At 37.1% G+C, this 17,779-nt stretch overlaps 1 protein-coding gene across 1 annotated transcript; it reads right to left on the reverse strand.

The window, feature by feature from the left end:
- Nucleotides 1-11,549: 11,549 nt before the first annotated feature.
- On the reverse strand, nucleotides 11,550-13,463 carry LOC107485341 (phospholipase A1-Ibeta2, chloroplastic). Its single transcript, XM_016105861.3, has one exon. The coding sequence runs from the start codon at nucleotides 13,355-13,357 to the stop codon at nucleotides 11,684-11,686; it is 1,674 nt and encodes a 557-aa protein (XP_015961347.1). The 5' UTR covers nucleotides 13,358-13,463; the 3' UTR covers nucleotides 11,550-11,683.
- Between the last annotated feature and the right edge of the window lie 4,316 nt (nucleotides 13,464-17,779).

Here is a 17,779-nt window from a genome sequence, read left to right on the forward strand (position 1 = left end):
TGACATTGGCAATCCACAACCACCAATACTTTCCATTGCAAACTGAGGAAAACAACTGAAGTTTGGGAAAATATTAGAGTATTTCAGTCTAAATGATAGCAAACCACAGAATTATTAAAGAAGTTTTAGAAATCACAACTTACAAATTGATGTGATACCAATTTTCTTCTGTCAAGAAAAGGGAGGAAGTCCGTGTAGTAATTGATCCGAGATGCCTTGTTAGTTTTTGGATCAATGTACTTCTCGCCTTAGAGTCCCAACATTATATTCTAGCAGTCACACACATTCAACCAGCAAGAAAACACATTTCGATTCATTTCTTAAGGAATACTTAGCAGCAGTATGATGTAAACCTAACCCAATTCACCCACATAAAATTTTTTATTATGAATCCACTCTTTTGGCAAGCACACCAAAATTATCGTCAAGTAATAACCCACAGTGGAGTGGGATCGTATCCACAGAGATTGGTAAATTTGAGCAGTTTTAATTAATTGATGAATTAGTCAAGCGGGACAGATAGATGGTAATTGCGGAATTATAAATGGCAGAATTGTAAAGTGCAGAATCATAAATGACTTAATTATAAATGGGAATGGGGAATTGCAGAATGTAAAAGCAAGCTATAACGAAAGTGGTAGATGAAAATGGGAAAATTCATTGAGATCAGGAGATGTTGTCTCTTTGGATCAATTCTAGTTTATATCCCCTTCAATCATGCAACTCATTGACCTCTTAGCAATCATGATTGATTGAGCTCCAATCCCTTGGTGACTCAATCTCTCAGATCTTGATCAATAGCCAATTCCTTGGTCTAATTATTCATGAAGAGAGATATGCTTGGCCCCTGATTATACCACACATCATCATAGGTCCAAGTAGAGGGAGGATTATATGTCACCATATCCAAACACCAAAACCCAGATCCTACTCAAGTGTGAGAAGGGATTTCAAGCATGGTTTCATGTTTCCTTTTCCAAGGTTCCCATGAAACCCATTTTTGCATTCAATCTCTTTTCCAAGATAATTGAACACTAAGCATGGAAAATGAAATTCCTTCTAGAAAATCAAAGAGAAGATGAAGAGAAGAAGAATTTCACTATCATCAATCCATCAAGTATAACAGAGCTCTCTCTCTCAATGAGAGGGAATTTAGTTACTAGTAACTCAAAGGAAAGTACTCAAAAAGTAAAGAAGATGATGAAGTGTAAAAGTGGATCTAAAACTTAGCTCTCTAACTGCTTAACCCCATTTTCAGTACTTCTTGGGGGTATTTATACTACTTCTAGCTCTCAAAATAAAAGAATTACAAAAGTGAAAAAGGAAAATTACAATTTGGAGGGAAAAGAAACTCAATAAGCATGACTTCCCAGCTGGCGTGTGGCTGGCGCTTCAGTGGCGTGCCACGTGCTCCTCCAATTTTGGCTTGGCGTGCCACGCTCGGTCCCTCAAGTGGCATGCTCCTCTTCAATAACATCCCTGGCGTGCCACGCCTTCGAGCTCAAGTGGCACGCCCAGGGTCTTTTAATACCCATGTAGCCTGGCGTGCCACGCCTTCGAGCTTAAGTGGCACGCCCTAGCCTTTTTCCTCTTCTTCTTACATTTGGAGACTTGAACTAGCATGGCACGCCCAGGGTCCGGCGTGCCACGCCCTTGCTGCACACTTGATGAAGCTCTCTGAAAAGTTGAACTGGGCGTGCCACGCCCTTTGTAAGCTAGTAATTCTTTTGTTTGGCGTGCCACGCCACGAACTCAAGTGGCACGCCCCAATGGCTTTTGCTTCCTAAATGACACTGGCATTCCACGCCTGGGGTTCAAGTGGCACACCCAAGTGAGGAATAATGGATGGTGTGCCACACCCTCGACGCCAAGTGGCACGCCCATGTGTTTGACCTCCTTCATCCTCTTCTGGAAACTTGTACCAGCGTGCCATGCCTAGAGGCTGGCGTGCCACGCCCATGATCTTGCCTTGGTTCCAGTAGCTGGCGTGCCACACCCAGTACTCAAGTGGCACGCCATAGTGAGATTCTTGGACTGGCGTGCCACGCCTTCGATACCAAGTGGCACGCCCAGCCTTTGCTTTGGCCTCTTTGTGCATTGGCCTACCATGCCTGGTCGCTCAAGTGGCACGCCTAAGTGAGATTGAGAGCCTGGCGTGCCACGCCTTCGACCTCAAGTGGCACGCCCAGACTTCATTGGCCTTCAGCCCCCTCTCTGGGATTTTCTCCTTAAGTGGCATGCCTAAGTGACTTTTTGATGCTGGCGTGCCACGCCTTTGATACCAAGTGGCACGCCTATAGAAGGTGATGGTTCAGGCATGCCACGCCCCTTTAGTGTCCTCCATTGTTGCTCTCTGGAATTTTGTACTAGCGTGCCACGCCAAGTTCCTGGCGTGCAACGCCCATGTGAATGCTTGAGAATCCTCCTCTGGAATTTAGTACTGGCGTGCCACGCCCAGCTCCTGGCGTGGCACGCTAGTTCATTTTTGTGGTGCTCGCTCTAAGTGGCACGCCTGCTTCACACGCATAGCTTATTTTTGTTGTTTTCTTCCCCTTTTTGATGTCTTTTTCACCTGAAATTCAGCACAACTCATCTCAAAGTAATGTACCATAATATTCATCAAATAATGCACGAATTGCAATGATCAAATGAGATTTATGCTCTTTTATGGTCCTCTTTATACAAGAAAGAAGGGTAGATGATGCAAGTCATCACATTATATTTCCTTCTCAAACCAGTGACATTTTCTGTCATTCAAAAGCATACACATCGCATTGACCACCTATAGGAGGAAAATTCATTAGATATATGGTACAAAGGTTTTAGAAAAATCATTAAAGTTAACGTAATAGGCAAAGAATTTATCGTGTTTTCTACATCTTGTCCAGGCATTAAAGGCATAAACTATTGTCTAATCCTATCCAAATGTCCTTTATAGTCCAACATGAATATGGTGTCATATTCATTGGTAGTATCTTTGGTTTTTTTTAAATGTGTCATCCAATGATAATACTTTTCCTCTCAGCTCCTCCGTGATTTCTTTTTCTATCTCAAGAGTTTTATACCCTGCAGTTGTGGTCAAGCTCGGCCCGACACTTGTTTCCTCAGCAAATTTCAATGCTGCTGTCATCCCAGCATGCATCACCGCATCCGCCAATATGTCAAGTTGCGTTACTATCGGTTGAGAGACCGAGGGAGTTGGTTGAGATGTTGGGAGACTTATCTCAAGGCTGAAGGAAGGTGCATCATCTTTTCATTTTCAAGGAGGAACAGCACTGCAAGACAACAGAGGAAAATTTTAAGTAATAATGAAAAAGCATATGATATAACATAAAAGCTAATAAAATGATATTAATTAAAACTTACACATTCAGCAGAGGTTCTGGCTCCGTCTGCCTTGGTAAAGATTCTTTGTTGGCCTGATTTTCTGGTTCCGAAGGGCAGCTATAACAAATAGCAGCGAGTCCAATAAAGAACACATGGAATTGATTTCTGGATTCAAATAAACCTCAAATAAACCGTGTAATGAATCGAAATTACCCAGATTTGAACAAGCAGTAAAACTTACATATCAAGATGTGCTTCTTCTTCCGATTGCCTTGCCACCGAAGCTTTTTTGCACGGTGGTTGTTGATCTTCTGGAAAGTTGCTGCATTAAATAGAAAAGAGTTCAATGACAACCCAAAATTATTATCCTATACTATTAAAACTAATAAAAATAATTTTAAGTGGTACTTAGTCATTAACAGAAGCTTCTTCTGTTTGACTCTCCAAAGGGATATAGTTGAAGATGTTTTGCTCTTTTATTATCTCTTCCACAAGAGAACTTGGAAGAGACACCACAATAGGAGCTCTAAGAAAGATAAACAAGGAAGAAGTTAATATTGAATTACTAGAATAGGTACTGAGAAACCGAAAGCTGCACATTGAAAAACTCACATATCGAGAGGTTGAGAATGAGTTTCTACTCCAACAGCAGTGATTTGTAGTTAACAATCAGGTCTAGTTCTATTGACAATTAAACACAAATCCCGTGTGATTAACTAAACAAAACTTATTACCTAAGTCTAGAAGACCAACATAAATATTTCAACTTACATAGTTAGAGTTTCTATACTCTATTTTTTATTCAGTTTCTTTCTTCTAATAACTCTCACTAGGGTTTTCGGGATATTTTTCCTAATAAAAAAGATACCAAATTAAAATCATCAACTAAGATTAAAAGCAGAGGATTAAAAGCACATCAAATTCATTTTTAGAATCCATTGAACCTCAATTAAACCTAGAAATGAACCGAATTTACCTAGTATTGGCCAGTGCATTTACAAATGGCATCGAGCTCGTATGAGTTTTTAACAGAGGTTCGCTACCCAAATTTATAGTCAGCAGTCTAAGAAAAAAAAATTATTTAGTAAATCCAGAGAAATTACACGAGGTTTTAGGAAAAGCTAACAAACAAACAAAAAGAACTTTATATAAGAAGCTGAATCTTACGTGTGCGATAAATCATTTCGCGCATCTGTTGAGTGACAATCATTCGGAGTAACATTTATTTTTTAAGCTCTATCATTTTTTCTCTTTGATCTTTTTTTATCATTTCCAACATTTCTTTTCTTTTTGCAGTAGTCATGTCCTCTACTTGTTCACTTCTGAAAATTCATACAATAAGTATCAATGAATCGAAAATTAAAGTATCAATGAATCGAAAATAATTATTTCAGAAACTTACTCCTTTTCAGATTCAGTTTTGCTTTCTGAATCCATCAAAACAAATTTCCTTATTTTGGTTTATTTTCTTGCCACCCTCTGTGGTTGTTTTCTTTTCTGTGGCAACGTTTTCTTGATTTCTTTTTCTTATCTGCAACACACACACAAAAGTTTTGTTAAAATAACAAGATCAAAATTTAATTAATTAAATAAATATATGGTAAAATAAAGTAAATCATCAAGAAAAATACATTGAATTTATACCAGAGACAAATATCAGAGCTGTAATTAACTTAACAAGCACACATGAACAATTTTCAGCAAATACAAGCAAAACTAAGCCAAATGAACATCATGCAAACACAGCAATGAACCGAAAATAATCATTTTCCAAACTTACTGGTTTTCAGATTCACTTGTGCTTTACGAATCCGTTAGAACAAGCTTCTTTATTTTGCTTTGTTTTTTCACTACACTATCTGGTTGTTTTCATTCGCTTGGCAGCGTTTGCTCAATTTCTTCTTCTTCTCTATGATACATACAAAATGTTTTGTTAAAATAACAAGATAAAGATTTAAATAAATAGATGATTTTCAACAAGGGATGGTGAGAAGTATACTCAGATTCAGATTCAGAAAAACTGTCTTCTTTCAAAGACGAAGCCAGAACAACAATTTTTTTCTATCTTCTCCTTTTTCTGCTTTTTTCCCTTAAAAAAATTGTTTTTGATATTTCTGTTGTATTTCTCCCCTTTGATTCTGTTCTGTATACAAGTCCCTAAAACACAAATGTAAGTTAGCAGTGTATCTTAGAAGCATCTGAACCGAATTTTCAAGGGAAATTTTTGTTTAATTTACCATGGTATCAGTTGCTTCCTTAGCAATCCGGTCGAGCAGATTACTCTGTGTCCAGTAGGCCACCCACGGTGGCCTGGGAGCGTCATGTGCGTCCAGCTGAAGGAACTTGGATTCATGGAAATATATTATCATCAAAACAAAGACGTAGCCGTCAACGGACTGTTTCTTTTCTTTTCTTTAGGCTTCGATACCCTTCGTCAAGAAGCTCAGCACATGAGTTGCCCAATCCCATTGTCAGATGTTGCCCACATAAAGGGCAAGCAGCTTATGGATCGGGGAGGTCGTGCTTACTGTCATCGGCAGCAAGAAGCACTTCTGGACAAAGACAATAAAAGTCCTCTTAAATTTTTTCTGGTTTTCCTCCCCTTCAAAACTCATATTAAGAACAGATTTTGTCGAAGATGCCAATGTAGCACCTTTGAAGCTTTCAATTATCTGCTTGTTTTCCTTACTGAGTTTGCTATACTCAATTTTTTCAGGAAAATGATCCTCTACAATATTTTAATAGCAACAAATCAGAAAAATCCCAGTTTCATTTTCTGTATTCAAATGAACCGAAAATTAAGAAACTACTGAACCGAAATAAGCACACGGTAGAGACTATATTACCGCCATAATTTATGCCCAGCGCATCTGCTACCTTGGTAGGTGTTATATATATTCTGCCATAGAGAGTGTCCAAGTATCCATAATAGTCATCATAGCAACCAATCAATTCTCTCAAGAGCTTGTGAGAGACGTTTATTTCCGAGACATGTGCCAGTGCACCGAATCTCATTTCTTTGACAATATCTTTCTTTTGCTAACTCATTTCCTTGAACACCCTTGTTATTGCTTTTGCCTGGCATCAAATTGAATTCTATTTATGTTTTAATAAAAGGTGATAAACATTCAATCGGTAAGAAAATCAATTTTCAAATCATTTCTGCATGCAAATAAACTCAAGTGAGCACTTAACAATCAAGTGAATGTAAATCACTAACTCCAATGAACTAAATTCTATTCATATTTGAATAAAACATGATAAATATTAAATCATCAAAAAAATATCTCTGCATGCATATGAACTCAAGTGAACACTTAAGAATCAAGTGAACTCCAATGAACCGATTTCTATTCATGTTTGAATAAAATGTGATAAACATTAAATCAACAAGAAAATCACATTTCAAATCATTTCTTCATGCAAATGAACTCAAGTGAGTACTTAACAATCAAGTGAGTGTAAATCACCAACTCCAATAAATCGATTTCTATTCATATTTAAATAAAACGTGATAAACATTAAATCAGAAAAAATATTTCTGCATGCAAATGAAATCAATTAAAGTAAGTGATAAACCGAATTATATATCAGAGAAAGAAAATAACAACACATTTTCCATTTGTATGCCCTAAATATGGTAAAAAAATAGAATCAGAATAAGTCGATCTACTAAACAAACTAACTCAATTCACTAAACCTAAAATCGAATTAGGAGAAACGTGAGATTTATGAGAAATTAAATAAACATGATAAGAATAGTTTTTCTCATACCTTGTGGAGTCTGTGTTGTTTTTTTGTTTGTTTTTTCTTCTTCCTTTCGAAAGCTTCACTCGATTCTTCAGTAGCAGTAGTTACGAACGTGGTTTGAGAGATTTTGAGAGAGATTTGAAATTCTCCAGTAGCAGTTTCGAGTGTGAAGAAGGAATGTTATTTCATATTCAAGGCGCGGATGAATTGGTAACGTTTTGGGGGGCGGGGGAGGGGGTTTCGATGCATGTAATACACGTTTATTTAATGAGATTGGATTTTTTGGTTATGGGCCTACTTGAATGGACTTGGATAAAAAATTACTTAGATATGTAGCCCACTGTTTCTTAAATTGCTAAAATATCAAATCGATTCATTAATAATATATCGATTCTTTAACATATTTTTTAGTTATTAATTAATTTATTTGAAACACTCTTTTGTCCTAAATCAAACTGATTTGACAATCAGTTATCTATTAATGTAGTTCTGGCTGGTATAATTCGCTTCTCAAAACCTTGTATATAACTGAAATCTGTGTCTTTGGATTGAAGTTTGTGAACGAAAGTTTACATAAAATTGATTTGTAAATTTTATTTTTATTAAAAGTGAGTTGGTATTAGGGTTAACCACTAAAAATGTCCTTGAATTATTTTAACGCTGACAAAAATGCCTACAACTTTTGTTATCGACAAAAATACCTTTAAACATTTTAAAAACACACCAAAATTGCACATCCATATAAACAGAGGTGGTTTGTTAACATTTTGGTATGATGTGGCAAATAGAGTGGCGTATGTGGGAAACAAAAATCACCCTCTTCTCTTCTCTCATACCTCCTCTCACTTACCCACCCTCTAACTCAGTAAGTCACTAGCACCTCTGTCCATCGTGATAGAGCCACGGGCGAACCATCACTGTCGTAGCTCCATCCCCCTCTCTATCTCTCCCTTTCTTTTTCTCTAACTTCCTCTCACTCTCTCTCACTCGATTTTTTTCTCTCAATTCCTCACCATCAATATTTATTGTCCTCTTCAAAATCACAATGCAGAAAAAAGGAGACCCAAATTAGACTGATTTTCAGATATCCAAAAGAATAGAAGGAGATAATAAGCATCGGAACAAATCTTTAGATCTACTATTCTCTCTTTTTTTCAACTGAATTTTCTTTCCAAAACCAAATTGAACTTTATCAATTGAAACAAATCCAAATTAAAAAAGAAAAAAATTTAATTTTCATTAAAACCATAATTCATTAACAATAATAGCATTAATAAGTAATCTTCAATAACCTAAATAAAAAAATTTCACAAGAAGAACAACTAAAACAATCAAGACCCCGGTAGAAAGCCGAAGCAGTGGTGGACCATTAACAAAGAAGGAGTAGTGCGAGAGAGGACCACTGACAAGAGAGAATTTGTACGAGTGACAACTAGTCAAGGAGGAGCAATGCTAGTTCCTACTACCAAGGAAAAGCTGCGTGAGCGAGGACCATTGGCTGGGGAGAAAAATCCATAAAAAAGTGGATTCTCGACACAATTTTTGGTAAGGCTTTGGAATGCATGCGGTGCATGGTTGCATCTTCATCAACTTCGATGTTTTGGCGTTGTTGAGAGAGGGAGAGCGAGTGAGAGGAAGTGAGAGAAGAAGATATGGATAGTGAGCATGAGTTAAGTAAGACAAGGAGAGAAGTAGAGAATAGGAAAGCGGATGGAGCTCCGACAGTGGTGGTTCGCCCCGCTGTAGATGGTAAGTGGGTTAGAAGGTGAGTTAGTGAGTGCGGGACTATGAAAGAAAATGTGAGATAAAAATAACAGGCCACATTAGCTTTTTTGTTTGCCACGTTTTCATCACTCTTTTCATGATTGTGCAGTTTTGGCACGTTTTTAAATTATTTAAGAGTATTTTGTCGATAACAAAGGTTTGGGGTACTTTTGTTATCGTCAGAATAATTCGGGGACGTTTTTTTATGGTTAATCCATTGGTATTAGTGTAATTTATATTTGATAAATTTTATATTAAAATGGATTGTAGTAAACTAAATGTTGTTTGAATTATATTATTTAAAATTATTTTTAGATAAAAAATTAATGAAAAACACAAATTTAAATAATTATTTTATATTATCTTATCATTTTATTTTAGATATTAAAATAAATTATAATATTTTTTTGAAGTATTCTCAGTATTTTTTAGCTATATTTTCAATATTTATGATTTTAATATTATTTTTATATTAGTTTTTTACTGAATTTTTTCTTTTAAATAAAAAATAAAAAAATTAAAACTCCATAAAAAAAAGATTAAATTTTTTTGGCTCACTTAAATGTGGATTAAACTATAAAATTACTTTTACATTTAGAAAAAAATAACCAAATAAAAAATAAAATTTTTAAAAAGACTAAACATATGTTTAATGTTTCAAACACTAAATCAAACACACTTGTGTTAGTTTCTGTAAAGAATTATAACGGGGTAGAAAAACATGAAAATCATGTGTTATAGAAACAACTCCATAGAACATCATCATGTCAGTGTGTCGGTGTCTCCATCCACTTATTTCAAGAGCATCTTTATTACAACTACCAAATTTATTCTTAAAAAAACATGTTAGATGTCTAATTAGAATTACACACAGGAAAATTTAAACATAGCAAAAAACTGAACATGCTAAGCACGTCTCTTTATATCTCTTTTCTGTTTTTACCTTTTCATTCTTGGATTCTTTAAACAAATTGTTTTCCCAACCCCCATCCCAAAAAAATAATAATAAATTAAAATTAAAGAAAAAGAAAAATTAAAAAAGTGAATGAAAAGAAAGCCAATAAATATGTAATTCGCTAGTTATTTTGATAAGAAAGTAAAAATATACAACGAATCTAACTTATATGTATTATTAGTACTTAAAAAAAAATACATTTATGTTAAAACAAACTATATTAATAAATAATGCATGGTAACTTCTGCACTCATTATCTCTTAAAAATATTTTTTTTAAAAAAAGTCACTTTCAAGTTTTATGTACCCTATACTCAAATATAACAGAGGACATTTAGTTAATTCATAATGGTAAGACCCAAGAATTGGAGGGTGTAACAGCTCTGGAATCATAGTAAAGAAGAAGCTTCTCCCCTACTAGTGAAAGAAAGTATGATATCAGAAGGGTATAAGAACACTTCTTAAATCAAAAGTAGTTCGGGGGTATACCTTTCTCATCTATGTCTTGCTATTTACATCAGGATTTTATTTTTCCATTTTTTAGTTAGGCATGTTTCATATATGCTGGGGGATGAAGGGAAGTAGGGAACAAAAATAATACTTCACAGTGCGAGTAATGTGTCTCCAATAAATGAGGAAATAAATGTTAGAGGGCGACCATCTAGTAGTTGAACTGTGGCCTTTGTTAGAGGGTGACCACTGACCAGTGCTCATTGGAATTATTTTTAGTTATTTTAAGTATATGGTAATAAATCTGGCTGACTTTTTTTTTTATAAAAATAAGATGAGTGATCCACTCTTAACATTATAATTTTTTATATTTTTTAAATTATAGGAGAAATTAAAACTGAATGGTCCAATTTTTTTATCTTATTTTTTAAATTTTTTTAGAACAGAATTCCAATTTCTATATCCTAATTCAAACAGTGCCATATTTTGATAATTGAGCAGTTTATAATTATTCTAAAAACTATTTTTCATTATCACGACTTAAATTTAAAATATTTATTTAAAGAGACAAAAATACTTATTTTTTTTAAATCAATTTTACATTTGTCTTTATCTAATTGTTTTTGGTATTGAAATAGGGCTAAAAAACTTCAGACAAAAAACAAATTAAAGAGTAGTAGATACAAATAAGATAGCCCCTGTTTTATTATCCTAAAAGAGTTTTACTAACTCTGAAGAAGAGAAATTTCAAAACAAAATATCAAAATCTAACTCAATAGTCAGACAATTTACACATCTGTTATCCTCTCTTCTATACAAAATAAATTTTTCAATTATAATATTTTAGCTCATTAATTCTCCTCAGTGAATTGGGATGCTTATCAAGTCTCTTTTCACCACTCAACAATTTTTCTCTCAACTGACACCTTCTTCATCTCCATTCTCCAAGCCAAACTCATCCCTTCTAAATCTAGAATACTCTCTTCATAGATTGATGCTGCAGAAAAAAATTTATCCTTTGTGTGTTTCCATCTCCTTCTATCCTCTTTTTCATTTCGACCAGGTGGAAGATATGAATTGAATTTTCCCAAATCCCCATCGTCTTTAATCCATCTGTCTTTACCTAATTTTGCACCACCATTTATCAACTTTTGGATCTTTTGGTAGGGTCATTATTTTGGTGCCATGAATAATTGGTACGGTGCACAACAGCCTAGGGTCTGAACACCCTGAAAAGGGGATTATAGCCCTTGAAAGTTATTCAATAAGTGTGAGGGCCTTAGCCCTTAGCTTAAGTCATCATGAGTTCTAAAACTTGTATATGGCAATTGAGTATGGCCCATTATGTATCATTATAAATTAGCTTATATATCAACATGAAATACATGATATATTTACCAATGTGTTCCCATATATGTATTTACAATCTGACTTTCATTTATGATGGGCTAGGCAAACAACCAGACATTGAGAACGATCCTTGCCTCTCAAGTGACATGGAGAAGGATCCTTGTCTTTCAAGATTCAAACTCAAGGCTTTAGCCTTACTAATATACAATTTCTTTACATTAGCACTTTGATCTTGCATTAACCTTGCCAAGCTTCTTTTAGCATTCGCCCTAAAGGGACAATTAGAAGCCAAAAACCCATCCACCAAATGAAGGTATGCTTCCAAGTCATGACAACAGGCCATGTCAGCGTCCGGCTTCAAAAACGGCGACATCTTGGTGTCAACTCGCAGCTCGGCTCCCACATGGGAGTAAGCGAGGGGTGTGTTGTCATCAAACATGTCAAGGACACCGCCAATTTTAGAGTTCCTTATCGTTTGCTCAAGCTCTTCGCTTACAAACATGCCGGGTACTCTAGTGATTACATCTTGGGAATTCACAATTCTTAGAACTTTAACTCCTTGGGCAGTGATTTTGTCACCAAAGGCCTTGTTACCAACTTTAGGCCCACCAAAAGAAAAAACTGCCACAGAAGGCACTTCAGGGACACGAGTAGTTATCTCATTAGCCACTAATAAAGCCAATGCCGCACCCAAACTATGGCCGGTGATGGTTATGCTCAATGTTTCTCCTTCGTACATTTCCATGAGTCGCTTCACTTCTTCGATCACGGACTCTGCCAGGCTTGGCACGTGAGTTCCTTCTGTCTTGAACAAACTCAAGAACCCACACTCCACCTTGGGCTTTCCTTGGCCCTCCTCGGGCATGTCATTCAATTGTGCCCGCATGTTCTCAGCCCATTCAAGACACGTCGCGGTTCCACGGAGGGAGATAACTATGTCCCTCCTGCCCATCCTTGCAATCTCCCTTTTATCATCGCAAACTGCAACGTACCCAATCCAACTGGATCTCTGGGTCATCCATCCAAGATCTGGTGCCACATCATCAATCCATTTCGGCATGTTAATCGATGACGTGGCATACAGACTCTTGGTGACCCTGTAGTACCTGTCGGGAAGTGCAACGTGGCGATGAGACGGGGGTCCCTCTTCCGACATGGCGGGATTGGAGTGGAAGGAATGGTACGCCGCTTGGATGAACTCGCCGTATCGGACCACCTCGCGGCGGAGATTCTCATCAAGGGGATCTAACATCCCCTTCCAGTCGTTGCTGCCGTGGTACTCCCTCCACCGGCTTCCGAGGGCGTTCCGCGGCGAGTACTCCGCCGTCTTGGACAGCATCCGCTGAAGGCGTTTGAGGTGGCGTGGCGACATCTCCTCCGTGGCCTTCATGTCAGGCCACAACCTCGCCAAGTTGAGACCTTCCAAAACACTCTTCCCCCTCTTCTCAGTAGTGGTTTGCTCCCTTTCCTTGACGCCGTTCTGCTGTTCTTGTTGTTGGTTAGCGAGTTGTGTCAATGGTGGTGGCGGCGAGTCCTTGTGGAGGAGCCTGTCGAGGTTAGCAAGGTGCAAGCGAGTTGAGTCGGTGGTGGAGGTTAGTGCCTTCTTGGGTGCTGACGTGGAACAAGAAGAAGGCGATGACGTCAGCTTACCGTTGTTGTTGTCGGGGTTCAAGGGAGAAAGATGGCACCTAAAGCTAGCCCGCCTTGCTTGGAACATGTGAAGAGTGTGTGCCGGAATAGTAGAACTGATCACCTGCATCATTTTCGTAACAGGAAAGAGGGCAATGAGTTTTGAACAGGTGAGGGGCGGATTGGAGGGAGAGGGAGAAAGTGATTCCACACTTTGAGCCAACTAAGAATGTGGAATGGAGTAAGGGGTGTTCTATTTAAAATCGAGGGGTTTAAGTTTTTGCCATTGGTTTTGGGCGTATATTACGGAATCAACCAAGTATTTTCGTTGGTGGATTTAAGCGTGTGATGACTTGGGAGGAAGATCCAATGACAAGAAAGAGAACAAAAAAGTAACTAATATGAAAATGAAACCAGCCGTGTCTCGGGTTGAGTTTCTTCTCTACTAACTACTAAAAAATCTATTCCATGTGATTTGTATTTCTATTTTATTTTGTTAGGTACCTTATTTTTATGAGCATAGTGTATTTTTTTTCCTAAAGAAAATGACACTCTTTTTATGAAATACATTCTCTTGTATTTGTAGGCGATCAATATTTTATTTGTTTTTTTCCTTTTTTTAATTAATATTAGCTAACTCCTTTCTTTTTTATACTAAAAGTGCTGGTTTCTAATATTTTTATTTTTAAAATATATACTTTGTTTTTGAGTTACCTAAAACGTTGATTTGAACCTGAATGTGTGGTTCAAATTTTCAGTGAGACAGCGTCCGACTTGTTCTTAGGCTGAGGTGTCGCCGTCCGAATTCCTTTTGAGGATGTGGGTGTGATATCTGCAAGAGACTCCGATGCTTAAGTTAGGAAGGAATTTAGGCAGGTTTTTTTAGTAAATTAGAACGTGAATATATCTGAGGGATGTCAGTGTATTTATAGTAGAATGAATAACCACTTTTTGGAGTAGTTTCACTTTTGTTGGTGGATAACCGTTCCCTTTATCTTAGGAGTTTGTTAGGATTTATCTTTTAGCGCAGATAGAGATAGTATGAGAGATTTGGAGAGACACTTACTTATTTGGATAAGTAAAGTTGGAGTTTGGTTGTGTCCGACCTCTTAAGAGGTCGGGTAAGTGAAGGCTCTTGGTGGGCCTTTATACTTAATGGGTTTGGCTTTATCTTTTTGGACCAAGGTATGAATAGTGCCCCTATTTGAGTCTGAACTTTCATAAGGTCAGGAACCTAGGTATACAGCAAGCTTATGAGACATCAAGTCAGGATCTATACTAGGCATATCAAAGGCTTTCCACACGAAGAGGATGAAATTTCTTCGTATAAGGTCCATGAGTTGTGCTTTCAGACCTCCTGCTAGGTTAGCCCTTATATTCGTTGTCTTTTCAAGATGATCTCTGATTTGCACTTCTTCTACCTTTCCTCCAAGTTGGGGGAGTAGTTCTTCCCAGGTTCGAACACCATCAAGCTCGATAAGTGCATCTAATATTACTCAAAGGTATCAGGCCAGGACTGGGCCCAATGAGTAGAAGGGCAGAACTAATGTTGGGCCTGGTCCTAATGTAAAGCCCAACAGAGACCCACAACCCAACATAGACCCACAACCCAATAGAGACCAAAATATTAGGTTCTATATGAGTGAAGTTCAAGATGATGATGATGACCCCATATATGATTATGAATCTATCATCAGATGATGAATCCAGCAAGCATAAATTTCCTGAGTTCAATGATGATTATACTTTTGGAGATGGAAGGTTTGAATTAGGGACCAGGTTTGCCACCATAGAAATATTTAAGGAAGTTGTGAAAGACTCATTCATTGCTGAGGGTAGGGAGCTTAAGTGGATTAAGAATGACAATGAAAGAGTGAGGGAGGGATGCATGGATGATGAGTGTCTGTGGTTGGTTCATTTATCATACAACAAATTTCTGCAATGCTATTAAGTGAAGACTTACAAAAATGATCATACAAGTGCAAGTGACCTGTGAAGTAATGCGGCTGATTAATATTGGATTAGTAAGAAGGTTGAGAAGAGAATGAGTACACAACCTTTATGAGGATAAGTGAGGCTATTGACTTTCTAAGAGAAGAGAAGAATTCTCACTCATTCTGCACATCCAAAAATGGTCAATAGAGCAGTTAGAGAGGAAGAGAGAGAATCATAGACAATGAGAGAGAATAGTATGGTAATGTGAGAGATTACTTGTTTGAGATTTTAAGAAGCAACCCAGGGTCTAGAGTAGAACTATGTGTCACTCCTATTCCTCAATCTCCCCATGTGTTTGATAAGCTTTATATATGTTTAGAGGCATGCAAGCAAGGCTTCAAAGGTGGATATAGACCTCTGATACATCTTGATGGTTGTTTTCTGAAGACATATTATGGTGGACAACTCCTAACAGCAGTGGCTCAGGACGCAAATAACCAATTTTATATAGTTGCTTACGGAGTTGCAAGGTCTGAAACTAAGGAGTCTTGGAAGTGATTTTTGACTCTACTCCAAGAGGATGTAGGGGATGTGCAGACTCATGGTTGAAATTTTATGTCCGACCAACAAAAGGTAAAATTCATAATCCTTTAATTACTTGCCATTTGTTCACAATTGATTTTTGTTTTAGTTATGCAATTGGTTAAAATTGGCTTCGGTTTTACTTATGCAATTATTTACTATTAGCTTCTGTTTTAGTTAGATAATTGTTTAATGTTGACTATTGTTGACTACTAGTTTTAATGTTGCAATTATTTACAAATGTTTAATATAACTGTTTAATATTGACTACTGGTTTAGTATTAATAATTGTTTAGTATTGACTGCTGGTTTAGTATTGACAACTGTTTAGTATTAACTGCTAGTTCACTATGTACTGTGTTAGGGATTGCTACTTGCATTGAAAATAGTTATGCCGAATGGCCATCATCAAAATTGTGTGATGCACATTTGGAAAAACTTTATCAATGGGTTTAAGAATTTGTATATTCTGGAGGTGGTTTGGGACTGTGCTAAATGCACCACCATACCAGAATTCAAGGAACAAATGGAGAAGTTCAAAGGAATAAACCAGGGTGCATAGGAATACCTGCAAAATTTGAGCAAGCAACTTGGGTGAAGGCATATTTCTCACATGGACCAAAAGTGGACAACCTCATAAATAACATGTGTGAGGTGTTCAATGCAAAGATAGTAAACTATAGAAGCAAGCCTATTCTCACAATGTGTGAAGAAATTAGATGCTATCTGATGAGGAGGATGGTCAAGCATAAGGAGTTACTTGACAATTATCCTGGAAAGCTTGCACCTGTTCAACAGAAGAGGATGGAGCGTCTAATAAGGCCCAGCAACAAATGGCGTGTAGAGTGGATAGGCGACAATGAACACAAGAAGTTTGAAGTGAGTCGTAAAAATACAAAGGTGGATGTGGGTCTTGTCAAGCAAACCTGCTCATGCAACAAATGGTAGCTGACTGGTTAGTTTTAATTAATTGTGAAGTATTTTCTCAATAATAGGGTTTACTTGCTATTAGTTCATGAAGTTGTTCTGTTTTAGGCATGCCATGTACCCATGCAATTGCAGCAATCAGGAAGAGACATGATCATCCAAAGAAATATATGCATCCATGGTTATGCATGGAGTCAATCCATAAGACATATGCACATTGTATTCAACGTGTGCCAAGTGAAGAGTTTTGGACAAAGACTGAGTATTCAAGGCCAAATCCTCCCATCATAAAGAGATCAATAGGCAGGCCAAAAGTGCACAACAGACAGAAGGATCCTGCTAAGTCAATGATGCAACAAGGTGACAAGCTGAAGAGATCATTTAAAGTCACATGTAGTAAATGTGGTACAATGTGACATAATTACAAGACATATAAGGGTGCTCCATCTGACCCCAACTAAAAATCTAAGATAAAGAAGGCCAAGAAAGGTGCCACATCTCAATCATTAGTAGTCCTCAAACTGTCACAATCAGTTCTAAATGATAATGTAAGTAATGTACTTAAGGAGTAATCAGTCTAATTTTTTAATGCTTCAGGATGTATGTGTCTGTTTAATGTATGATTAGGGAATTAATATTAGTAGGAGACTAATAGGTCAACATAATTGGATAGTATGCTCCTAACACCCAAAGTGCTCCATCTAACCAGGATCATTACAATAATAGTCAGCAACACACTCCAGTAGTAAGTTAATCCTATTAGTGTAAATTGTTGACTTTTCAATTATTTATTTACCCTAAGTTTTATGACTACTTGAAATACATGTCAACTAGGTCTCAAGTGTTGTGACCTCAAATCCTTTCATCATTGTGGCAGCAACACCAAAGCCTGCAACATTAGCTCCAGCAGCACACCAAGTCAAGCCAGGTCCTGTAATTAGAAGGACACCATTTAGGCCTCCACTTCAAGTTCCATCTACAACCCACCAAAAAGTTCAACCTAATTCATCAAAGATGAGGCCCAAGCAAAAGATATTCAGACCATCAGGTCCACTTTGTCCCAGTCCACTCCCACCTCCAAGTCAGCAAAGACCACCACAATCTCAATCTC

This window comes from Arachis duranensis, chromosome 1 (genome assembly GCF_000817695.3).
Source record: "Arachis duranensis cultivar V14167 chromosome 1, aradu.V14167.gnm2.J7QH, whole genome shotgun sequence".
Classification (NCBI taxonomy): domain Eukaryota; kingdom Viridiplantae; phylum Streptophyta; class Magnoliopsida; order Fabales; family Fabaceae; genus Arachis; species Arachis duranensis.